The sequence below is a fragment of the Pinus tabuliformis genome, chromosome 3_2, assembly GCF_031772625.1.
Source record: "Pinus tabuliformis cultivar Carrire ecotype Pingquan chromosome 3_2, CPIR1, whole genome shotgun sequence".
Taxonomy (NCBI): domain Eukaryota; kingdom Viridiplantae; phylum Streptophyta; class Pinopsida; order Pinales; family Pinaceae; genus Pinus; species Pinus tabuliformis.
The window spans coordinates 178,954,962-178,981,096 of record NC_142302.1 but is presented as its reverse complement, the minus strand read 5'-3'; the positions used below and the strand labels follow the sequence as shown (position 1 = coordinate 178,981,096).

At 37.2% G+C, this 26,135-nt stretch overlaps 1 protein-coding gene across 2 annotated transcripts in view; it reads right to left on the bottom strand.

Moving 5' to 3' along the window:
• LOC149180379 (FAM63A-like protein (DUF544)) overlaps window positions 1-26,135 on the bottom strand; it is a 216,988-nt gene that overhangs the window by 133,160 nt on the left and 57,693 nt on the right. The window contains exons 5-10 of one of the 2 annotated variants that reach the window (XM_089416089.1): window positions 11,901-13,032; window positions 11,740-11,794; window positions 11,553-11,634; window positions 11,344-11,424; window positions 10,844-10,948; window positions 10,672-10,740 (exon numbers count right to left, since the gene is read on the bottom strand). In XM_089416089.1, the coding sequence (XP_089272215.1) occupies window positions 10,687-10,740; window positions 10,844-10,948; window positions 11,344-11,424; window positions 11,553-11,634; window positions 11,740-11,794; window positions 11,901-13,032 (1,509 nt within the window). In that variant the 3' untranslated portion in view covers window positions 10,672-10,686. The remainder of the gene's footprint in view (window positions 1-10,671; window positions 10,741-10,843; window positions 10,949-11,343; window positions 11,425-11,552; window positions 11,635-11,739; window positions 11,795-11,900; window positions 13,033-26,135) is intronic. The other variant, XM_089416088.1, reaches the window with a different exon arrangement.

Below are 26,135 nucleotides of genomic sequence, written 5' to 3'. Positions count from 1 at the left end.
TAATCAAGTCAAAGAAGATGCAGGCTTTCATTGTAATCTGGATTTATCATAGGCTTCTGATTGTGTCAATTGGCTGCTTTTAAGTCTCATAGTGGCCCATGTAGGTTTTTGTCTTCTTATGGTTAAGTGGATAGAAGGTTGCCTAACGTCAGCCTCATTTGCTTTCTGAGTAAATGGTTCTACCTCTGTTCTTTACTTCAAGAAGTCTCAGGTATGGATGTCCATTATTTCCCTCACTATTTTTGTTGGTAGCAGGTACTCAGCAGGCTTCTTTCCTCGATGACAGAGAATGGAAGATTGAAAGCTATAAATATCGACAAGAATTGCCTCGCACACCTCATTGTTGGCAATGTTCTTTTGTTTGGAAATGGATCACGCTGAGGAATGCTCAGGTATAAAGAAACTTTGGAATCCTCCATCTTTGTAATTGGTAATTTAAGGGCTTATTGTCCACAATTTTGTCAACAGTCCGAGAAAGCAGTGTACAAGGAAGTGGAGAAAATTTTCCGAGATCAAAGTCATCTGCCAACATGAAGTTATCATTGTAAACCCAATTTCTGCAAGGCTATTGTAAATGATGTTAGTATGACCATTTAATTATGTAACAACACCTAGGTAAGCCTCTGATTTTGGCAAAGGATTTCATCCTAGGAAGTTTTTTAACCTCCCCGAATTATGTGTGTTTGTAAACACGCCTAATTGGCAGAGTTTTTCTTCCAGCTATAACCCCAAAGCTAGGGTGGAATTCGTTGACAAGGTCTTAGGTGAGTCCTAGTGTTTATCAAGTCTATTGTAAAAGTGTGTTTAGGGATAATTTTAATGTATGATCCCTCGCAATCAGAAACCATGGCTAAATTATTTTATTATAAGCACACATGGTTTCATACTAGATCATATTGTGTTGCAGAATTGGGTAAATTATTGATGGTCTATGTCTAAAGGTGTTTTCCCCTTCTAAGGGTTGATATTGTAATTATTTTGATGTAAAAACTATTTTAGTGTATGGTCTCTCGCAATTAGAAACCATGGCTAAAATATTTGAGGGCGGAAAAAGAATTAAATCCCCTCTAAAGTCAATTAATTAATTTTTCTGGCTAAATTAAATAAAAATTCTAAGCCAGAAAATTAATTAAATTTGAGTCAAAAAATAATTTTACATAAATTAATTTCTCTCCAAGTGGAAAATAATCAAAAATTCGTGGGTCAAAAAAAGCCAATTTTTTGAGGTCCCCACCAAGGGAAAAATGTATATTTTAAGAAAATTTAAGCCCTTAAGTTGGACCTTGGTGGTTAAGTTTGTTAATTTTTTTAGGAAATTAATCCAAAATATTAATTTTTGAATTAATAAAAAATAGTTTTTGAAAGAAATTCGAATTCTTCCTCAAAAATTAAAAATTCGACAGTGAAGATTAAAAGATGATCAAGTCATTTTCGACAGTCAAGATTATTTTGACAAAAGATCAAGCCAACTAATTGTTATTTTGCACTTGGTGGGGTTTTCTCTATATAAGGAAGCCATTTAGCTTCTATTTCCCATCTTTGGATGAGGTAATTTTTGTAACGTAAGTACCCAGATATTGCTATGCTAGGAACATTTTTTATCATAATCAAAAGACTTTGGGGTTCAGTTCATGGTGTTATTCGATCCATTGATCTGTGGTATGTGTTGGCTATGTCTTTATCCTATATGGTGTTGAATAATTTTTTAAATTGTTATTCTAGGTAAGCAATTCCAATTTCCAAACTGTTTTCTTTTCAAGTTAAATTGTTTACAAATTTACAATTCAAATTATCTATAAATACTTGTAATTTGTAAATAAGTAATGAAATGAACTAGGTTAAACTTAATGTCTTTTTCTTTGTAGCACATTGGTGGGAGTCATTTGGCGGCCAATGTCCTCAATTACAGAAGTTTGCAATTAGAGTCCTCAACCAAACTTGTAGTGCTTCAGGTTGTGAGCGCAATTGGTTTGTTTTTTAGCACATACACACAAAGAAGAGAAACCATTAGGAAAAAAAAAAAAACGATTAAATGATCTTGTCTTCATGCAATACAACCTTCGACTAAGGCGTAACCAAATGATGAACAAAAGACCTGATCTAGATCCCAATGTGTTGGAAGATATTGATCCAACATTAGAATGGGTGGAGGAGACTGAAGATTTTGAGTTTGATGTTGATTTTGATATTGGCATGGTATTAGAGGGGGGATGAAGCAAATTTGGTAGCACCATCAGAACCAAGATTAGTAGCCACATTAAGCAAAGGCAAACAACCAATGGAAGGCACTAGTCATGCACCTCAACCAAATCGTGCTTCCATTAGGTCCACTTCTATTGTTATTGTTGGCAGTGTTACTATTGAGGTTGCAGATGAGGTTGAGGCATCCTCAGACTCTGATCCAGATGATGTCTATGTAGCTCTTGTCGATGATCCTGTGTCTGGAAGTGGTGATGAATTTGATGATTGATCATGTGTAGACTTGTAGTATTGTAGTAGGCCAATGGCCTCATAGTTTGTAGCATTGTTTTTGGACTTTATACGACATTTAGAGCCTCATTTCTTATGTATTTTGTCGATGATATGTATTGCACTCGATGCCACTTTAATATATTCACCTTTATATGGTATATAGATGAGCAAACTTTACATATTTTCTCTCTATTGGCTTGGAATCACAGTTTTAAATCTTAAAATAGTTTTTCATTAAAAAATAATTATTTAATGTATTTTTTAAAACCAGTTCATTGAGATCATTGAGATCTGATTAGTCCTGTTTGACCGGTTCCGGTTAGAAACCTGGTTTATTAGGTGGAACGGTCTAGTAACCGGTTCTGGTTTTTAAAACTATGATAGAGATTTACAAGTACGCTAGCACTTGGGCTCCATGTTCACAGAGTGTGGGGAAGGGACGAGCTTGTTTGGGCTCTAAGCTTTTGTTGTGGTGAATTATTTTGCAGAGGGGTTTTGGTTGGTCTATCTTTCAAAATTATTCATCCATTGCAATTTATTTAAAAAATATTTTCAAAATATTATTTGATCTTGGGCTAAAAAGAATTAGTTTGCTAATGAGAGTTTGTAATTTTATTTTGTAAATTATTTTTCTAACCCTTGTTATTTTGCAGTGCTTGGGATTTTTGGGGTCTTGAATATTTTGTATATATTTGGGGTTGGGTTTCTTCCATACATTTGTGCAAGTTAATTTTCAAGCTCTTAAGAAAATTTTACTAGGGTTTGAGGATAATCTAGGCCTAGGAAGGCAAGATATTGCCCTCAGTCATCCTCCAAGATTAGCATGCAGCCAGAAAGGGAAGATATTGGCCCTAAGGAAGCAATTTTTTGGCAATTTGAGGATATTTTTCGTGATTTGCAGGGTTTCAAAATTTTTTAAGGGCCTCTAAGGCCTAGCTACTCCCCATTTTCTCCTTTTTTTAGCCTTGGGTGCCCTCAAAAAGCCCTCGGCCTCCTTCTTTTGAGTAGCCGTAGGCCTTGGGCACCCTCCAAGGGCCTTCGACCCCCTTTTTTCCCTTAGTCACAGCCTTGGACTGCCTCACCAAGCCCTCACCCTCCCTTTGTGCCCTTGTCACAAGCCCTAAAAGGCCTTCTCCTTCTGTGCGGCCCATTTAGGGCCTTCCCCCCCCCCCCCCCCCCCCCCCGAATCTGCTCCCAAAGCACACTCCCTTCGGGAGCGCACTCCCTAAAAAAATTCACCCCCTAGCATTTTTCGTTAAAAAAGAATTTGCAAATATATTAAAACGCAAAAAAAAAATCAAAGAAACAAGACTTTTTTAGTGGGGCAGCCCAATGATCAAGCCTATGGCCCTAGTATTGATATGCAATTCATGGTAATGTAAAATTCTTAAGTAAAAGTGACATTCTCCTTTATCTTTCATGTACCTTGATGTTAGTGACATTGGTTGCCGAACTCCTCTGTCATGTCTCTACTAAAAATGTACCCATCACTCAAACAAAATCTTGACTTTACATGCTACGTTTTTCTATCTTATGTTAATGCTTAGACGGTGATATTAATGAAAAAGATCCCAAGATAGGCAATGATTTTGATGATATGTAGGTATTTATTGTAGCGTGATTTTTTTGGAAGCTAGAGCCCATCTAGAGCTTGTTTGTTGATGTATTTGCGATTCAAAGATGGACTGCACTCGATGTTATTTTGGTTACATGCACCCTCACATGCTATATAAATGAAAACTTGTAAGTTTTGGACTTGTGGTTGATGAAGATTGTAACAACTAGATGATTGATATTACATGGTTTAATCCATGTTTTTATGCTTTTTATAACTAATTCATCATTCTACATGCTTTTGTTGACACATATGCATTAAAATATATATTATATATAATTCACTCCCGACCCGAGAGATTTTGAAAATATTGATCCCTAAGTTGCACTGAAACGGATACAGATACAGGGTTTGAAACGGATACAACAAATTTTCAAAAAATCTGGATGTGATACGGCAAGGAAATAACATATATATATATATATATATATATATATATATATATATATATATATATTACCATTCATCTTTTAGAATCTAGATTCTATATCTAAAAATACATAATCATCATCATGGATTCAACATAAACAAATCATCATCATCAATTCAGCATAAACATTGTCATCATCATTAGTGTTTATTATAACATTCAACATATTATCATCATCATTAGTAATGTAATCAGAAATGCTACAACCTTTGTGCTTTCGGGTCCAACTCCTTCAAAGAACGTGTCATGCATGGCAAATGGTATCTATCTTCCTTGCATGACAATTAAAAGGCCCATGGGATCATTGGGATATTCTGTCAAGACCTATTTGAACATTTCAATCTTCTCAATGTCAGCTTGGTCTCTTGACTATATGCAGGCAAAAAATTGGCTAGAGAAGATTTGTTATATTGGAGGGATTTACGAAATCAAGAGCAAAATCAATGACAATTAACAAAAGCTTAACCAAACTAAAAATTATCACTCAAATAAATCTCTTTATGAAGACATTAATCAAACCCTTTTGTTTGTATTTTTGAACATCTATCTTTTTCTGTTTGTATAAATTTTTGAACAAATTTTCATGCGTTTTAACATTTTAAGGGTGGATTCCGATCACGATTTAAATCTGGAAACGGATCCCAAAAAAAATTAAAACCCTTGGAAACATATCCATTTTCGAATCCGAAGTTTCCAATTTTTTGAAACGGCACAAAAACGTTTTTATGGCATTTCGGACAAGGATCGTATCCGTTTCCGTTTTGGAAACAAGGATCCGCATTTCCGACAATTTCTTCAAGCGTTTCCGGTAACTTAGGTTGATCCCCGTTCCCACTCCCAAGCAACTATAACGACCACTAGTCGTATACGCAACGGAAATATTAAAATACTTCGTAGACAAATATATCCATTGTAGGATATTAAGTGTAAATTGTATATTATATAAAGAATTGATGTAGGATGATACAAATGAGAATGAGGGTCCTATATATATAGCCAGGCAAGTACCCTTTCACTAACGGTTATGTCCTTAGTGACATACGTTTTCATTAATTGTTACCTGATTAATCATTAATCTTATTTGTTGTCTTTTACATTATTTGTGTTTATTTTTATATAAATTTAGTTTGTTACATTGCATTCCCCTTCAAAAAATCTTTGTCCTCAAAGCTTACTGATGAAGGATTGGTTCTCTTTTGAAAATCGACATATCTTCTTGAGCTTTCATCTTTGTTGATACAAGACGATATGATGTTCGGAGCAATAGACAAAATTATCGTACTAAAAACAGATCAGACCATCCTAGATTAATATTCTGGGAAATCTTCTGACCCTTGGAGATGTGTGGTGAATAGTTATCGTATGACTGAATTGAGCTTATTTCAGTATTCTTCGAAACATAAGTTCGTTTATGTTCTGTGTGATTTAGATTTGTAGATTTATTAAGGCGTCTACTCTTTATGATTCAGATGTACATAAGGAATTTTTTGAACTTCCTTAAATGTTTTTATGGCAATTTCTTGACTTCCATCAGGCATTGTTGTTGTTGACTTAACTACTGAATCTTTATTTGGGGTGTCCTTTGTTTGAACGACAACTTCTGAGTACATTTTTACTTCAATAGGGTTTGGATTTGCCTGAACTGCGAGATTAGTGGTATTGATGTTTGTTTCTTCAGTTTGGACTGCGACATCTAGAGATTTTGATGCTTCCTTTGCGACAAGATCTTTGAACCTATTCGTCAATGATTTCTTTTCATCTTTAAGTTTTTAATATGTTTGAGCAGTTTTTGATTATGATTTTTAAGACGTAAGCATTCCTCATTCTCTAAGTGAACTTTATTTTGGCCTTCACGCTTCTCGTCTTTTAAACACTTGATTTGTTCTACTAACGTTTGGTTAAGGTTCTTTAAACGTAAATCTTCTTCTTCTTGTTCTAATAACACTCATGGAGTTCCTTTTTGATGCTTTAGCTTTCTTGACTTGTTCGAGTAGTTTTTCTTAGTGATCTTTGAGGCGCGAAATTTCTTTGCATTTGCTGCAGATGACTTCTTCAAACTCTTTTTGCTTCTTTGATATAGTTTTTTTGTTATCTTGAAACATCAAGTCTAATATATCCTTAAGGTCTTCTAAAGAAGATTTTATTGATTTTGATATTGATTTTGATTTACTTATTATGTCTCGAAACGTGGCCATCTTCCCTTTATAAGGAAATGTTAAAACTTGTTTCTCTATGTTTAACATGAATGTACCCAAATCCTTAAACCAGGGTTGACCAAGTATGATGTCAGTGTTTTTATCTATCCTTACAACATGAAATTGAGATATGTACTCATAATGACCTATTGTCACTAGTAGATCACTAATTTTATACTCTTTTTGGTCAAAAATATTTTTCCTTACACCAATGCTTAGCTCTGGAATTAATAGTTGATTTGCCAAGTTGATGTTGATATAATTTTTATCGTTGTTTGGGTTGATGGCAACATTAATTCTCTGCCTTGTATACTTCCTTTTAATGTAATTACTCTATGATCTGTAACTGAAAGCCCATTATAGGAAAACCTTTCTTCCTTCGTCATTTTAGAATTGAGCTCCATCGTTTTTTTCAATGATTGATCCCATTTGTTTTGTCAAGATGATTTAAGGTATTATGTAATCGCCTTTTTTATGTTTTTAAAATGATAAAAAAAAAATTAATTAAATAATTTTAATCAATTAAATTAATAAATTAATTTTTCTAATTTAATTAATTAAATTAATTAGTTTATTTTTTTATTATATATAATCAAATTAATAGAATTAATTAATTATGATTATATATATATATATATATATATATAATTGTGACTTTCGTGAATAATCGTGACTGGTGACTTTGATGCTACTGCTAATAACTTCAACATTCAAGATGTTCAACAAAAATGGAGGGGATGTGAGACAGTGAGCACGTTGAGCAGCAGATGAGTCTAGAAGACTGTGTTGGTGTAATACAGGGTGTGGACGGAGTTGGGCAACGAACAGTGTGGACTGGTTGAGTGGTGCAAAATCACAGTAGACAAGATCCGCAAGATCACAGAGTGGTCGAAGACAGCGGAAGGTGCAACATTAATTCTCTGCCTTGTATACTTCCTTTTAATGTAATTACTCTATGATCTGTAACTGAAAGCCCATTATAGGAAAACCTTTCTTCCTTCGTCATTTTAGAATTGAGCTCCATCGTTTTTTTCAATGATTGATCCCATTTGTTTTGTCAAGATGATTTAAGGTATTATGTAATCGCCTTTTTTACGTTTTTAAAATGATAAAAAAAAAATTAATTAAATAATTTTAATCAATTAAATTAATAAATTAATTTTTCTAATTTAATTAATTAAATTAATTAGTTTATTTTTTTATTATATATAATCAAATTAATAGAATTAATTAATTATGATTATATATATATATAATTGTGACTTTCGTGAATAATCGTGACTAGTGACTTTGATGCTACTGCTAATAACTTCAACATTCAAGATGTTCAACAAAAATGGAGGGGATGTGAGACAGTGAGCACGTTGAGCAGCAGATGAGTCTAGAAGACTGTGTTGGTGTAATACAGGGTGTGGATGGAGTTGGGCAACGAACAGTGTGGACTGGTTGAGTGGTGCAAAATCACAGTAGACAAGATCCGCAAGATCACAGAGTGGTCGAAGACAGCGGAAGGTGGCTCGATGAAGTAACGCAAGGGTGGAATGGCTACAGTGAGCAGAGCTACGGGCGACTTGGAGGTAGTGAGCAAAGCGACAGGCATCTTGGCGACAGTGAGTAGAGCCACAAGCGATGGTGGTTGTGATTGACGGGCATGTTGGCTAGCTCGAGTGCAGGCGGCCTATACGCTTTGGCAGCTCGAACAGGTGAACAACAAGACGGATAGTGGTGGTAAGAGTTGTTTTTGGTTGTGCTGCCTTACGAGGATGGTGGCGTCGCTGTGCAAAAAAATTGCAATTTCACGTTGCAAGGAACGAACTATCATATTGGCATTGCCTTCTTGTGAGTGGTAATGGCCTGGGTTTACAAGACCAACGAGATTGGTTGTCGGCCTTTCAAATGTTGTCGCAACTGCTGTTTTCTTTTTTATATAAAACTTATAAAATGGGGTCCTGGTGCAATGGCTTTGCCAACCGGGAGTGTCTCGATGGCAACGAGGTAATATTTATTTTATTTCTTTTTTTTCTGAATTTAAATATATATATTTTTTGTATGTATATTTTTTTGCTATAATTGATTTTTTTTAGATATAATTTTTTTTCTCTCTTTTTTTCTTTAATGGCTAAAGGCCTAACAACATGCTAGAGAAACTCCAAAACTGGTAATGAAACACTAGAATCACAACGGCAACACAGTTGACGGCAGGTTGATGGCCAAAGGCCCGGATCAGACAAAGCTCTGATACCAATGTAACGACCACTAGTCGCATACGCAACGGAAATATTAAAATACTTCGTAGACAAATACATCCATCATAGGATAGTAAGTGTAAATTGTATATTATATAAAGAATTGATGTAAGATGATACAAATGAGAATGAGGGTCTAGTATATATAGCCAGGTAAGTACCCTTTCACTAACGGTTATGCCCTTGGGGACATACCTTTTCATTAATTGCTAATTAATTAATCATTAATCTTATTTGTTGTCTTTTACATTATTTGTGTTTATTTTTATATAAATTTAGTTTGTTACAGCAACCTTCACTCTACATGCCGGAGGCATCGGGTGGTTAGATTTCTAGGGGAAGTATCGTTAATATAGCCAGTGTTATCTTTCCCTGGGCTTCTCTCCACAACCTACTCTAGAGACTAGTTTCAAAACAGCTAAGGTAAGAGATTCATCTAGTTAGGCATCTAATCTAAAATAAACCAAGATCTTGCATTTCACTTAGTTTTCGAAGTGTTGAATTTCATATAGGATAGTGAAGCATTCTGAAGCAGCAATTGTTCATCCGGTGGCATGGTAGATAATTCACTCTAAGCAAGTATTTTGACTCGATTAAGGAACTAGTCTCTCAAAGTAATCTAATCTACTCGCTAAACTTGTCGAGTTTAACCAAGTTGCTAGGTCATTCATTCGTGTCTCCAGGACTTGTCAGTTGCCGACGGGTCTTGCGTCTTCACATTTCATATGGACTACCCCCCCATAGCCTGTTGTTGGGAGACGGTTAGAACAGAAAGGGTGGAGATCAGAGTGACAGCTCCCCACCCTAATCGTTGCCGCATCTTCCCTGTACAATTTGAGCAACAACAAGGCTCAAGCAACTACTATAAAGGTGACTCTTCCTTTCTCAGAGGTAGATTTCAACAAAAGAATTAAGCACTTGTGATTCTCCTTGAAAGCTTGAATAAAAATAACTATGGTTTCCATGATTGGCTTTGGCTGTACACAAAGATAGAGAAAAGGCTTGTTGTGTGGTGTAATAGGTGACTATCTAGTATTCTACTTGAAGCCAAATGACCATGGTTTCCATGATTAGCTTTCGCAGTACATAAATAAAGAGAAAAGGCTTTCTCTGTGGTTTTATAGGTGGCTACACTTAGGTGGTAGACTTAATTTAGTAAAAGCAGTCTTAGAGGCTATTCCACTGTCCTGTCACTCCCTTGCCTATATTCACCTCCGCATTCAAAAGAAAATACAAAAACTTTGTTTTAAATTCCTGTAGAGAAGAAAAAAGGAAAAGGATGCTCCCCAATTGGTAAACTGGAAATGTATTTCAAAGCCCAAACCTTTTGGGGGCTGCGGGATCAAAAATATCAAGACCTCCCCCATTGGAAATTCCTAGGTGAATCCAAGAATCTGGTTTTCAAGAGGCCTTCAATCTGGATATAGAGGCTGGTTTTGAGGGATCCAAAAACCCTGAAATTGAGTTGGATAACAGTATTATTAAAGTAGAAATGTCTCTGTGTGAACTATTTCTTCCTGGATGTTAAATGTTTTCTACTAAATCTAATACATATCTCACATTCGACTACATCTCGGCAAGAATGCTATGGATAAACAGGTAAAAAAGTCTAATAGATAAAAACTAACAATTGTCCATCTTCAGCTCCTTAAAAACGAAGTCACCATAAAGAGATTTCATTGTATGTCAAAAATATCAAGTGATGTTGCTTACATAAAAGTGGGCAACTTACTTCAAGGTTGCATCGGATGGCTGCGTATTAGTCACGGAGGCAATATAATCCTAAAATTCACAGAAAATAAGGGATTAGATATATTGACAATCATTGAGTCATATTTCTATTTGAACAATGCTAGATTAAGTAAATCAGCTGTCTAATACATACTGCAGTTTTAGCCACAGCATGATGTTGATTCCATGAGCTGCCGGCTTGATCTTCTGCTTTGAACTCCTTGAAGTCACCAGTCATGAACACAGAATCTCCATGGACCTGATGATAGAAACGATATTAGTAATAAATAATCATAGTGCCAGCTCTGTTTAAAAACAGGAATCATCTTATTCACAAACTATATGATTGTCTGGAACAGAATTGCGAACGTGGGATATCTAAAATATCAAACTAGCAACAATGGTTCACGTTAGGTAAACTGAAAGATACTGATAATAGTCAACAAATCAACCTAAATGTTGCCATAGTAGGCTTATCCTTAGAAAGTGGAATTTTTCCATATATCAAGCTGAAAGAAATCAAACTCATTACAGCTATCAGTCCAAGCAAATGACTTACCGAGAACAGTAATACTAGGAAACAGAAAAAGGGATACAAAGATAACAAATCTCAGGAAAAAGAAAAGATAAAAGAAGTTAAGACTGACACAATACCTCATTAAGTTTTTCCCACACCAAATCAGGCTGATTTATATAACCTTGATCTGTTGCTAGGAGGTAGAGATCTCCCTTGAACTGTAAATCAAGAAAAAGTTAATAGCATAAGACACTCAGTAAACCTCTCTATGGTAATTAAATAGTGAACAACTACCGTTCAAAACCAAATAAATATAAAATGAAAAAACTATTAATATATTGCCAACCTTAAACATTGTACTAAAGTGGTTATTACGGAAAAACACACAGAGTTCACGTTCCTTCAACCCTTCTTGCAGACAAAAGAGCCTACCAAAAGATATTCGATGTTAAATTTTCGCAAATTCAAAACTTGAAAGGCTGATCAAAGTTGATATTAAAATCCACAACAAAATAGAACACTTAATACATTACCCATAAACAGTCAATTGACTGGCATTATTCCTCAAAAAATTCCGAATCAGTGCCCCTGAATTTAAGGCCATGATTAGGATTCAACAACAAGAACAATACTGCCCTAATATCAATATTGTGACATCAGTGTAACACAGTCAATTTACAGGTAACAGATTTACCTTCTCTATCTGCTGCACTCAGAGATTCTTCCTGTTCCTGCAGAGAAATTTCATCTCTAGATCCCAACCCTATACCTTGTAAAACTGCTCCTTTGTCAGCCTGCTCTGCTAAAACCATTTCACCCTCATATAAAGGCTCTCGACTTTCATACATCAAAGGTGCAGGATCTAGAATGCATTCCTCCCCTTCATATATAGGTTCACTACCCTCTAAACTTGAGCTAACATCTTCTGAGCTTTCAATTGGCTCTCCCTTATTGTCAGAGAGAGGAACAACCCCACATGAAAAGGCATTGGTATAAACAGTATATTCTTGTTCCCCCCGACCCTCTACCTGCCCACAATGAACTATACTTGTTGATGTTTCTTGACAAGAACTTCTTGCCACTACTTGCTGACTTTTAGAAGCCTCTTCTGCAGTACATGGATCAGTATAAAGTTCAGGAGAGACATTTGAACTTTGTGGGAACAAAAATTGTGCATCCAAAATTGCATTTTCAGCTGCTACTTTGTCTTTATCTTTTACAGAACTTTCGTTGTCTCCTTCTGTTCTCCCAACCAATAACTCTTCAATAGGAGTTTCGCCGGGCACATTACCAGGCAAGATATTTAATTGATTCAGACAACTGAAAGATGCAACCCTGCTCTTACTGATAGCAGCTACTATATCACCATCCAATTTACTGGCTTCATCCATATGACTTGCATGATCTGCATCTTCAATGTTATTCTCTGATAATTCAGGCAAACTTTGACATGGTGGTCTCTCAGAATTCGGATTTTGATATGAGATAGCAGACAAACTGCTATCAATATCAGGTGGAGCACCATCTACCAAATCAACTTTTGATAAATCCAATGCTTTCATAAGCTCTTCAACTTCCTGTTCATCACCCCTCCTTCCCCGGCAGTCACTAGGAGTTGAAACAGGAGAGTCTTCAAATGATTTCCCCCTTGAAAGGGATGGAGAAGGAACACCCAATGTTGCAGTGGTGGCAGCAGCAAAATCAATTGAATCTTCATCAGCAACTCTAGGAGGGAACTCATGTATTTTGCTCGCATCCAGTGCTACAAGCTTTTCCATGAGAGTATTATACGAATGTGATCCTATTACTCTTGCAGTCTCTTTATCCTAATGAAAAAAGAAACATCGTTAGTTTGCAGTGTTTCCAATCACATATTGATGAAGGTAATAATTCAGTCCACAAATGCCGGAGGCTTTGATACAATTATACACCATACTGTATAAAAACAAAATGGGCAATGGTATTGAATGAATGTGATCCTATTATTCTTGCAGTCTCTTCTTCCTAATGGAGCAAGAAACATCATTAGTTTGCTGTGTTTCCAATCACATCCGGATACAGGCAATAATTGAGTCCATGAAAGCATGAGATTTCAACACAATTTTACACCATACTGTGTAAAACCAAAATAGAAAATGGTAGAAGAATTACACCCTCGGGCAAATTTTGACCATAATAATAATTTTGAAATTGAAAATGTATCCATGCATATCATGTATAATGCAGACACAGAAAGACAAAATCAATTTTTAGGATAGAGGGAGCAGCTAAAGACAACTAAGAGAATGACAATGCCACATTCGTGATGTTCGTGACTAAAATCTGCATTTCTTAGTCAAAGCAATTTCTATTTGAATATGCCCAGACATTGAAAATTATAGACATCTTTCCATTGCAATAGGCACATTATTCTAGGTACTAATAGAACAAACAGCTTTCAGGAAGAAACGTGGGTTAGTAAGTTCCATTCTTTCACAAAAAGATGAGTAAATTGATTAAAAATTACTCAATTTCCAACGTTCCAGCAAAGACACAACACATCACAGAAACCAAACTGGAAGACTTACAATGAAAAAGCCAGTTTATAGTATATACCAACTGCTTGTAAGATTCATCAATCGCATTAAAAAATGATTGAAAGTAAGCAATGTAAAAGAAAAACATATACATCCATCTCAAGTGAGCCATAACACAGCTACATTTTCTTTACAATTGAAGTTTGAACAACAGTTATGATTCATAAACATCATATATGTCATGCAATCAACTTTATCTCAATTTGTGGCAGCATCAACTGCTGATTTTTAGTGTACAATTAAGTGGGGTGTGTGGGGCATACAAAAAAGATTAGAATGTATGGACAATAAAATGGAGAAATTACAGCATGTTAGCATTCATCATCATTATGTTCAGTGGTTAACTGGGAGTGAAGATCTCGAGTTGCATCAATGCACAGCTTTTTGCCCAGATTTCTCTCATGCAACACACCTTACTCTTGATGAGTAATTATAACAATAAACACAATTTGTTCAAGCAGCAAACCTGAGTCTTGACAAATGTATATATACAAATAATAATGTTCACTCATGAATTGGTGAACGGAACAGACCACTAAAATGATATGTTACAAAAGAACATCTCAGTGTACCAAAGGTAACATGATTCAACACGTGAACCAGATGTGTGCATCAAAAATACATTAAAAAACACATACAATAGCTGGCACATTGCACAACCCAATACTCATTGAAGGAAGTCCTGTTTGTCCTGAAGGACTCCTCAAGAGACCCTGTGTTAATACCATGAAGGCCTTGTTACTTGAACGAACTGGAACTAGAAAGGAGCTGCAACAATCCATCTCTCTCAACAACGTGACCAATACACTTGCTTTAGTCTGCCAAACAAGCCCTATTTTCATTCTAAGCATTGGTGAGCTCCTAATCAAGGCGAGTGAATTTAAATGTCCACCACCTATAACATGTTACAGCCTAGAGTAAACATAGTCCTAAGCTATCTTCTGACAGTTAGCTAAATCGGAGCTTGTCAAGGTACCTTCAATTCCATGTTGGGACACAAAATATGCGTGTTAATTTTATTTTATTATATTTACCTCTTTTTAACTTTACTGCAAATGATACTTAATAAAGGTTGCTCAGACTGGATTTGCAGGCCACATCAATCTCTTGAGACAACATACAGAGATAAAATCAACCTTAGTCAGCACAGAAATTAAAGATAATAAGGGCCCTGAGGTAGTCTCAAGCAGATAAAGCCCAAACATCAAAGAGATTTGTTCTTGATGACTGGTGAGCTAGGATGGGGTATGATAGTATCTCCATAGTTTTTGTCAACCAGTATTGTCCATGAACAGATGCACAGAAATGAATAACCTTTCGTGGGTGAGGTTTATGAAATCTTCGACAGCATGCTTTAGAAAATAAGGGACGTTGTTAACACACAAAGGCTCAAATGAAGACTTCTACAACCTGACAAATGCCATAGTTGGCAAAAGGTGGAGCATAATTACCATGCCAATGCATCTTCTGGGCCTTGTATTGAATTCCAAATGCCATAACAAGGCAATACAGGCATATTGAAAAGAAGAGTATTAAATAAGGATAAGGAAGTCGTACTGGGATACAAGAAAGCCTTCACCGCTTGGAAAGGGAAATTATGAGGATGATCAGGCAAGACATATTGGCAGTACATATCCAAACCATGGATCCCTCCAATACAGATCCTTATACCCAGGTTGGCCTTCAATGAGCACTTCATGCAGATAATTGATGTTGACATTATCCAGACAGGCTATTTACAGAACTGTTACAAACTTGCACATCATATTGTATGAGGTTCCACATTTATGATTTTCATCAGAATTATGGATATTCACAACCTGTACCTTTTTAGCATTGATGATTGGACAGACTTTGGGATACACCTTCATGGAGTCCCTTCCCTTCTTGGCATTGGATAGTTTGGTGGATGCCTTTGGTTGGGGGAATCTCACTTCTCCTTGGTTGGATGATTATACTGGCTGGTTTGGTGATCTTCTCACATGTGTTTGCCTTGTTGATCGCCCCTTGGTTGCACATTTGATAGTTATTGGACATGCTATCTGATCATGGAGTGGTTTTGATATACTTGTTTATCATTGATGTGCTACATCTTGTTCATGGATGATGGTGCTACCCAATGTTGCATTCATCGTTATCGGGATAATATCGGCACGAGGAAAAAATCGGAAAAAATAGTAATTATTGGGAAATAATTGGAAATAATCGGGAAAAAATCGTTTGGTACAAAAATATTCATTTTTTTTCAATTTTTTTCAATTTTTTTAATATCTAAACCATCTACAACATAAAATAAATACATTGACACATAAATATGATAAAAGAACTAATATATAAGATGTTTAATATCATTTCTAGTGCTAAAATCACACATAACACTGAATCATGTCCTGAATAGTAAGTCCTGACTCATGAGTCCCAACTCAGCCTCAAAATATCAACAAAAAATATAATAATGTATCTCATCATGTCATAATGTCATATACAATAAAATGAAGAAAATAACTAAAGTCTAATCCTATTGATTTCCTCTGCGCCTCTTGCGAGAAAATGCCACAGCTTTCCCTTTCCCTCTAGATTGTTGGTGCTGGTGGAGTTGGCAGTGGAGTCTGTTGTGCTCTATAAGTTGAAGAACTAGAAGTAGGAGCCATAGGAGGTAGACCACGTCCTCTACTGGTGGCAGGGGTAGCCCGAGCAGATGGTGTCACCTGGAAACATTACAATCTCCCAATCCTGAAATCCTGAAAAACTGATAAGTCTGCTGGATTTTGAATGAAATCTAAAATTCTACTTTCTCCATATGAAATCCAATGAGGCCGGAACCACTCTCAAACATCCCGAGCCATTTCATGGTAATGTTAAAAATTTAAGTAAAACTTAATCTTCATTTTCATCCTTTTACTTTAAGAATTTAACATTACCATGAATAGCATATCAATACTAGGGCCTAGACTTGATCATTAAGCTAGCCCACTCAAAAATTATTTGTTTCTTTCAAAAAAAATTGCATTTCGAACATTTAGCATCCCTTATAAAACCACGCTGCCTTGACCCTCGACGATAAATTGGGAAAAAATCGTGATTTTTTCAAATTATTGCGATTTTTTCAAAATTATCAGGTATAAAAAAAATCCGCGATTATTACTCGCGATAATATCGGCTTCGGGAAAAAATCGCGATAAAACGATAATATCGCGATTTTCACAACACTGGTGCTACCCCCCAAAGGGGTTAGATGATGATGTTCGGAGTAAGATTTTTTGATAATGTTGTTGGAGTTTCCTAGTGACTATCTGTGATGATGTCATATTATTTGTGTCATTAATAAGGATGTTCTACATGGCCCTCTTGTGTTGGAGGTATGGTCAGGACATACTTGATTGGATGGATTAGCATTATCTATTGTCCCCTCTAATGATGTCGACGAGGTTGGATGATGAATGTCGTGGTTCGCTTAACATTGTAACATTTGCTTGACATCATCTATTAAACATCACTGAGGTGGAAATGTGTTCGATGATGTCAGTACCCATAATGATGTACTTTTTCCTAAGTTGAGTTAGAAAGCGGAGTGGAGTACCACTTGCTTATCTGATGGTCTAGTCTTGTCGTGAGCCTAGGTTGAGTTTCTATTTTATCATTACGCCGTTATCATGGTGGGATTATAGGTAAAGACAACATCCTTTATTTACATGGTACAACACTTTGATGGAGAAAACCCCCCTATTGGCACACATGTTCATGCTGATTTAATCAGTCGATGACTATTGAGAGGTTGGAGAGTATTAACCTTTGCACACACATGTTGAGGTTGATTTAACCATTCAATGGTTAATTTAATCTATTTTATCCAAAATAAGGTTAATTGCTTGAGTGCTCTACTTCACTTAGCAGTCATTCACACTTTGAGGGGTTTATTTGGAGGAGACTTAAGGTCTTGACAAAGCCTTTCCCTCTTGGGCACAATTTTCAAGGCATAGATGTTTAATTTGTTATTGTTGGAGAGGTTGGCACACAACTAAGGCACACTTTCTTTGGTTGGTTGGACATCTTTATAGCATGGCATATGGATAAGTATTAAATTGAAGATGGGTGCAACCACCTTGACACATGTCCTTGGGTCACCTTCCTCTTGTACACATGGTTTGGGAAAATCAATTGATTGTTTTGGAAAACAACACATGGCTTTGGCAGGGATATCGAGTAGGTTAACCACTTGAGCACTTCTTCCTAGCGCGCACTATGTATGGAGGATATTTTATATCCAATGGTGGTTAAGGTAGTTATATGGCCACAGTTTTTTAGGGTGCACCTACTTTTGACCTACTTTTGTGGTCATTTGTCAGATATTAATAAAAATATCTTATCTATCTTATCAGTTACACTTGGCATCTTTTGACCTCTACTAGAAAGCAACTCACGTCTTTGAATTGGCACATATACTATTTTAAGTGGAGCTAGTTATGGAGGAGTTTTATTGAAGAGTATGTAGCCAATTAGAAGGTGCCCCCTTGCATGTATTTGGAATGCACTAAAGCTTGAGGAGGACTACACATGGTGCATTGCATGCATTTACTTGGTCTTCTTTCTATATTTGAAGCATTATCTCAGAGGGCATGCATGTGGAGACATTCAACTTGATATTTTGAGAATGGACCACTTCTTTTCTTATGAAGAACTCCATCTAGTTGGCACTTTGCACATTCATCCATGGAGTTGGTTGCCCTAGGATTCACACATGTATTGATTGCATGCATCTTGTGGACCACTTACTATTTTTTTATGGTCGATATGGAACATTCTATTAGTTGGATTACTATATTGTTTTCTCATTCATGCATCTTGGAGGGCGCGCTTGGTGAGCTCTTCTAGGTGGACCTTGGATCACATCTCCCTACGTTGAATATATTTTACTATATTTTTTATGCATGCATCTTGGAGAACACATTCTATGTGGACCTATAGCATCTTGATTTAGCTAAAATGCATACTTTTGGTGGTACACGCTCTATTAGAGATACACAATGTACTTTCATTCCTATTTTCGAATGAGGGCAAGCTCTCTTGAGAGGCTAGTGTCTACATACATAAACATGGTCAATTATCAATTGAGGAGTGATATAACTCCATTTTTATATTATTTGTTTCACTTGTCATGGGGTTAGTTGGGGAATAATAATTTTTTATTGTAAGACAGAAGAGATTCCCTCTATAAAGAGCTAATTTGATAGTTGTCAAGAATACATGGGTTGGGGAGCTTTTCCCTTGGGATACATTTGTACATAATACTATTGGATCCTAATGGAAGATTGGAGGCATTGCTCTTATAGTTTATATGAGGCTATACATTTGCAATATATTGATATATTTGTATGTTGTTTATTGTTGTAGGAAGTCCTTATACCTTCTGTTTAGGCCTTGCAATGGAGTATCTTCCATTTGGATAATGTAACGTGAGGATATAATCCCTCTTATGTTTATTGCTTTCACGTTAAGCTCATATCTAACAAACCTAGTTGTTGTGAGAACTTAGAATAGTATGGTATCACCTTCATAGCAAGTTTTAAAATGGAAACCCTTATTGATTTGTGTAGCTGGGGAGGTACTCCCACAAACCTAGGGTACTAGGTTTGGGAGAAGTTGACCCTCAAATTGTTTGTGCGCAGTGTACCCAAGCCGTGGGTTTTGTACCCAAAGTTGTGGGTGCGAATCCAAGTGGAGAAATTGATGGTTTGACCATTGAGAGCATGTGGGGCACCCTTGAAGAGCCAAGAAGCACCGAAGGCTTCAATGATGTGGCGTTGGTTGAATGAAAGAATTTTTGTCTTGTGGTTTTATAGTGTTTAAGCAAATTACTTAGGTCAGCTTGGACATGTGTGATGGCCCTTGGTGGCTAAGGGAAATCCACCATGAACATTATAAATAGAAGTCAAGCATGAGCTCATTTAACACATCACAAGTGCATTCATCAAGTGAAAACCAATTTAAGGAGCCACAGACCTAAGGAACCAAGCTAGAGTGTGGAGAAGGACGAGTTTACTTCTATTTTCCTATCTTCTGTTTGGACGAGTATGGGAGATTGTTGACCGAGTTTACTTCTGACGTTCTAGGCATGTGAATATGTGAAATTATTTGTGATTTTGGTCACAAGTATTATGTTCAATAGAGGAGGGTCAAGACCCCTGCAACAAGGGTTTTGGAAGGTCGTGACACTAGTTTTGGAAGGTCGAGAGGCCTGGCTTGTTGACGGAGCAAGGTCGCATGACTTGGAGGAATAGTGCAAAGATATAAGGACCTGCAAGGGAGGTTTTGCACTATATATTGGAGGTTTGTATAAACCGAATTAGGACAAACCTGTGGTTGGTATAGGAGCCTTAACAGAGGGTCGCATACCTCAGAAGTTTATGCACAAAAATGTGAGTTTTCAAGGTTGCTAGGAGACATCTTGAAGATGGTATGTTGATTAGTTTTGTGTGTGATGAATGTTAGGTGATGTAGTGGTTAAATTATGGTTTTGGACAATGAATTGAAGGCAGCCTATGCACAGTGCCTTTGAGTTAAGGACTGTTAAGTGGTTGTTGTTTTGTGTGCCCTAAGATCAGTCTTCCTTTGTGGTGTTATGGAGCTATTAGTGGGTTGGTTGGAAAGCCCTAACACAGTGATCAAGGTGCAGACTTGTTATTGTCAAGAGGGTAGCTTGATTGAGCCATAGTTCAAAGATTTCATGGTTGGGAAATCAATGATAAGAGGGTTGGTTGTTGTGCCCTAGTTCAATGTTTTGCAAGAGGGCAATATCAGTATTAAGAGGGCAAATTGCCAAGCCCTAAGTTTATCATTCTTGGAGCAACCAAGAGATAGCAAGAGCGCAGATTTGTGGAACCCCTAGTTTTGTGATTTGGAGCAACATATTAGAGATAACAGGGAAGCTAGGTGAAGTCCCTACGAGCAAGGCATCTTGGTGCAACAGGAGGGTTGCTAGAAGGGAAATTTATGAGCCTATGTTCAATCATTCTAGAAGCAACTAGAAGATTGATAGTGGCAATTTGAGAAGTTGAAGATGAAAGCAAATATGAAGCAACAAAACTACTTGTGAGCAGCAAAAGAGATGGCAAAGAACCTACCAGATGTGTTCAAGGAACGTGGACTGAAAGGCCTGAGTAGTGCGCACCTTCAACAAGTCAAGTGTACTTTGTTCCAGGAAAGATTGGTAGTCATAAGTTGTCGACTCCAAGCCCTAGTTGTCCTTGTATCAGGGTTGTATGTAAGGTCCATGAACTCTGGTACAGGAGCCCTACATTTGTTGTATTAAAGTTTGTAACATAACAAGTTTTGGTTTAAAAATTGTCTTGTGCACTGAGTCGATTCATTGTTGTACGTTTTTCATTGTGCAGAGTGCTAGTGTTGTGGTATTTGAATACGTTTATGTTCGTGTTCTTAGACATAGACATGTTGCTGAAGAGCCGAGGAAAAATCGACATGGTATCAAAGCAACTTTGAAGGGACAATGAATCGAAGTGTGCACAATGTACAGCTCAAGAGGAAGTTGGTTGCATTGTTATTGGAGAAGTAATAGCGATGGCAAAGTTGGCAGTTGGTCTACTATATCAGGACAGGTTGGATGAGTTGTCCAACTATAGCCCTTGGAAGGAAAGCATCAACTTAATCTTGATGGTAAACAAGATCTGGGTGTTTGCCGACAAGGAGATCAAGAAACCAACTAACCCTAAGGAGTTTGAAGTGTATGAGGAGTTGGATACGAAACCAAAGTTGATCATCCTATATGGTGTCAAAAATCACTTAATACCTCAATTGTTCGAGAAGAACACTGCCCATGAGATGTGGAAAGCTCTTCAAGATTTGTTCCAGAATAAGAAAGAGAATCAGTTGTTGGTCTTGAAAGATAAGTTGAAGAACACCAAGATGTTGGATGGTCAAGGTGTGGCTCCATATCTGACGAGACTTTCTCAAGTTCGAGATGAACCTGTTGCCATCGGTGAAATCGTTTCAAATTTTGAGCTCGTTAGGACTACTTTGAAAGGGTTTACCAAGGAATGGAAGTTGTTCATCAAAGGGTTGTCGCTCAAGAGAAGCTGTCAAATTGGAACAGGTTGTGGGATGACTTCATTCAAGAAGAAATGCAAGTTGAGGACCTTCATAAGAAGAAGAAGACTATTGAAGAAAATGTGGCTCTTGCAAGGAAGATGAAGAGCAAGGCAAAGAAGAACTTGAGTAAACTAAAGTGTTATAATTGTGGCAAATATGGTCATTATTCGAGCAAGTGTCCGCGGAAGAAGAAGGGAGACAATGAAAAGAAGGGGAAGGAGATGGTGCTGCTACATCTTCTGAGCTAGATGACCTTTCAAGAAGTTTGGCAGACAAATATTTTGCTCTGGCTTCTCATTTCTCTGAGAGTACCATCGATGAGACTGCATGGTACATGGAGAGTGGGGCGTCGAAGCATATGACACGTTCGCGTGATGTCTTTAAAACTCTAACTGAATGGGACTCGAAGTTGCACATGGTGGTTGGCAATAAGAGTCAGAAAGTGATCATAGGATCAGGGGTTGTCCCATTCAGGATGGAGTCAGGTCGGTTGTTGTGAGTTCGAGATGTACTCTAGGTACTGGAGCTCAAATACAACATGTTGTTTGTCTCAGTGATCAAGGCAAGGGGTTTGAGGTGATGTTCTAGGATGGAAAAGCGAGACTCAGGCCCAAAGGCTCTAACTCTACTACAGTGATCATTTGAGTTAGAGAGCATGGTCTACATCGACTAACAAGCAAGCATATATATCATGTGAAGAAGCAGGTTCCTAAGACTCAAAGGGAGTTGATTTCGAGCGGGAGTACACAGATTTAGAGGGAGAATCCGCAACCCAGGAAGAGCATTGGTCAGTAGGGAGCAAGGGGACTTTTGTTGGCAAGAAGGAACCATGGGATGGCATGAAGGCCTATCAAGGAAAGAAGAAGCGGGAATATTCTAGTGGCAACGACACTACCGAGACAAGTGTGGTTCATTCTACAAGGTATCTTGTAGTCGTGAATGCAAGAGATTGGGTTAATGTCGTCAATGATGACGAGATACTTCAGAGTGGTGGAAGTACCTCCCTCGCTAAGAGGGAGTGTTGATTTGTGTAGCTTGGGAGGTACTCCCACAACCCTAGGGTTCTAAGTTTGGGAGAAGTTGACCCACAAGTGGTTTGTCGGCAGTGTACCCAAGCAGTGGGTTTTGTACCCAAAGTTGCGGGCGCGAAACCAAGTGGACAAATTGATGGTTTGATCATTGAGAGCATGTGGGGCACCCTTAAAGGGCTAACAGGCACCTAAGGCTTCGATGATGTAGCGTTCGTTGAATAAAAGAACTTTTTGTCTTATGATTTTATGGTGTTTAAGCAAATTGCTTAGGTCAACTTGGACATATGTGATGACCCTTGGTGGCTAAGGAAAACCCACCATGAACACTATAAATAGAAGGCAAACATGGCCTCATTTAACGCACCATAAGTGCATTCATCAAGTGAAAACCAATCTAAGAAGCCACAAACCTAAGGAGCCAAATTAGAGTGTGGAGAAGAAAAGTTTACTTATGTTTTCCTAAGTTCTGGTTTGGACAAGGAAGATTGTTGCCCGAGTTTATTTCTGAGGTTTTGGGCATGTGAATGTGTTAAGTTCTCTATGATTTTGGCTGCATGTATTCTATTCAATAGGTATTTTGTTCAGTAGAGGAGGTTTGAGACCACTGCAAGAAGGGCTTTGGAGGGTCGTAATGCTTATTTTGGAGGGCCAAGGTATTGAGAAACCAAGTGCTAAAAGATGATGATTGATTTCTCTTAACTTGATAATAACTTGTGAATGTTTGTTGGCTTCTTATTACTTATATTATCTTCTTCATCAAGTAATTATACAAAAATGCAAAGTATGAAGATCACAAAAAGAGAAAGAACACCAAAAATTAGGTTCCAAGCCAGGGCAAAACCCCACAAGAAGGAAAACCCAACAATCCTTCTTATAGAATCAGATCAAAAACGAGATATCCAAGACCCAAGACCAAGACCAAAGATTGCCACGAAGACCCAAGTCAACCCCCCTCCAAGTCTTCTCTAATCAAGTCAAAGTCAACATTGGTCAAACCATCTGTAAACTAGTCAAATCACAAATTTTCCAGACCTGCAATGAAGGACAAAATGTCAGACTTGTAATTTTCGCAGAGACGCACAAAACCTTAGCATGTGTGAGCATAAACAAGCTAGAAAACCTCAATTTTATCTCTACTTTGACTTCCTTCTCTCTTCTTTGACTTCAGCTCTTTCCTCTTCTTGATTAGGCACAGAAATCGATGATGTGTGTGATGAATGAATGTATGTCTCCAAGAGGTGGAGTTGACTCATATATATACATGTCGAGAAGGGTCGAATAGCTGCCACATAGGACGACTTATCCAAGGAGGGTCGAATTGGTCTTTTGTTGACTATTTGACTCAAAATAAAAATTCTTTTTCTTTTCTTACAAAAAGTCCAAATGGGACTTGACTCAAATACATTTCTTCTTGACTTATAATAATAGTAAAAATTAACTCTTTTGACTCTATAAGCATGAAGAACATGCTTTGACCAAAAATAAAATAAGAATAATGAATATAAGTATGGGGGTTTACGAAGTGCATTATATTAGATATCATTTTTGGGATTCAACTACATTAAGTTAGTCAGTTACGACTACCTCTCATGGAAATGGTCATACGTGAATGACTTACTTAACGCAGTTGAATCCCAAAAATGATATCTAAAATAATGAATATGATAAATATATCAATGATCAAAATTACATTTTATTACATTATGAAGACTGACACTAGTTAGATTTTTCAACATGAGAGGCTTGGCTTGTTGAAGAAGCAGAGCCACAAGGCTTGGAAGAACGCAAAGATATCAGGGGTCAGGGCCTATAAGGGAGGTTTTGCACTGTATATTGGAGGTCTGTACAGGCCGAATTAGGGTACACCTTTGGTTGGTACAGAAGCCCTAACAAAGGGTTGAATACCTCAAAAGTTTGTGCACAGAACCATGAGTCTTCAAGGTTGCTGGGAGACGTCCTGGAGAGGCATGTTGATTAGTTTTTAGTGTGATGAATGCTAGGTGATGTAGTAGTTAAAGTCTAGTTTTGGACAGTGAATTGAAGGCAGAGTATGTATTGTGCCTTTGTTGAGTTAAGGATTGTTAAATGGTTGTGGTTTTGTGTGCCCTAAGATCAGTGTTTCTTTATGGTGTTAAGGAGTTGTGAGTGGGCTGGTTGGAAAGCCCTAGCTCAATGATCAAGGTGCAGACTTGTTATTGTTAAGAGGGTAGCTTGATTGAGCCCTAGTTCAGAGACTTCATGGTTGGGAAATCAATAATAAGAGGGTTGGTTGTTGTGCCCTAGTTCATTGGTTTGCAAGTGGGCAATATCAGTGGTAAGAGGCTAGATTATCAATCCCTAGGTCTATATTTCTTGAAGCAACCAAGAGATAGAAACAGGGTAGATTTGTGGAAGCCCTAGTTCTATGATTTGGAGCAACATGTTAGAGATAAGATGACAGTTAAGTGAAGTCCCTAAGAGCAGGCCATTTTGGTGCAGGAAGAGAGTTGCTAGAGGGCAGATCTATGAGCTTATGTTCAATCATTATAGAAGCAGCTAGAAGATTGATAGTGGCAGTTTCAGCAGCTGAAGATGCAAGTAAATCTAAAGAAACAGAACTACTTCTGAGCAGCAGAAGAGGTGGCAAAGGATCTGCCAGATGTGTTCAAGGTACGTAGACCGAAAGGGCTGAGTAGTGTGAAACTTCAGCAAGTGTGTCAAGTGTACTTTGTTCAGGAAAAGATTGGTAATCATAAGTTGTTAACTCCAAGCCCTAGTTGTCCTTATACCAGGGTTGTATGTAAGGTCCATGATCCCTAGGAAAGGAGCCCTATGTTTGTTGTATTAAAGTTTGTAATATATCAAGTTTTGGGTTAAAATTTGTCTTGTGCACTGAGTTGATTCACTGTTGTACGTTTTCCGTTGTACAAAGTGCTAGTGTTGTGGTATTTCAGTGTGTTTATGATCGTGTTCTTAGACATTGACCTGTAGTTGAAGTGCCAAGGAAACTTCAATAGCCCTGGCTTTGCAAAGATAATTTTCTAGAATAGTTTTCAGCAAGCTAAGGTTGATTTGTGGCATGCCTAGCATCCCTTGTTGCCTACACCTTAATGTTTTTTCTCTCCTAGATCCATACATCCTTGACTCCATTTTTCCAAGATTTGACTAGGCACTAGTCTTGGGGTTTTCCGCCAACACTTATCCATCCATGTATACCATTACATAGCCTCAATAATCCTA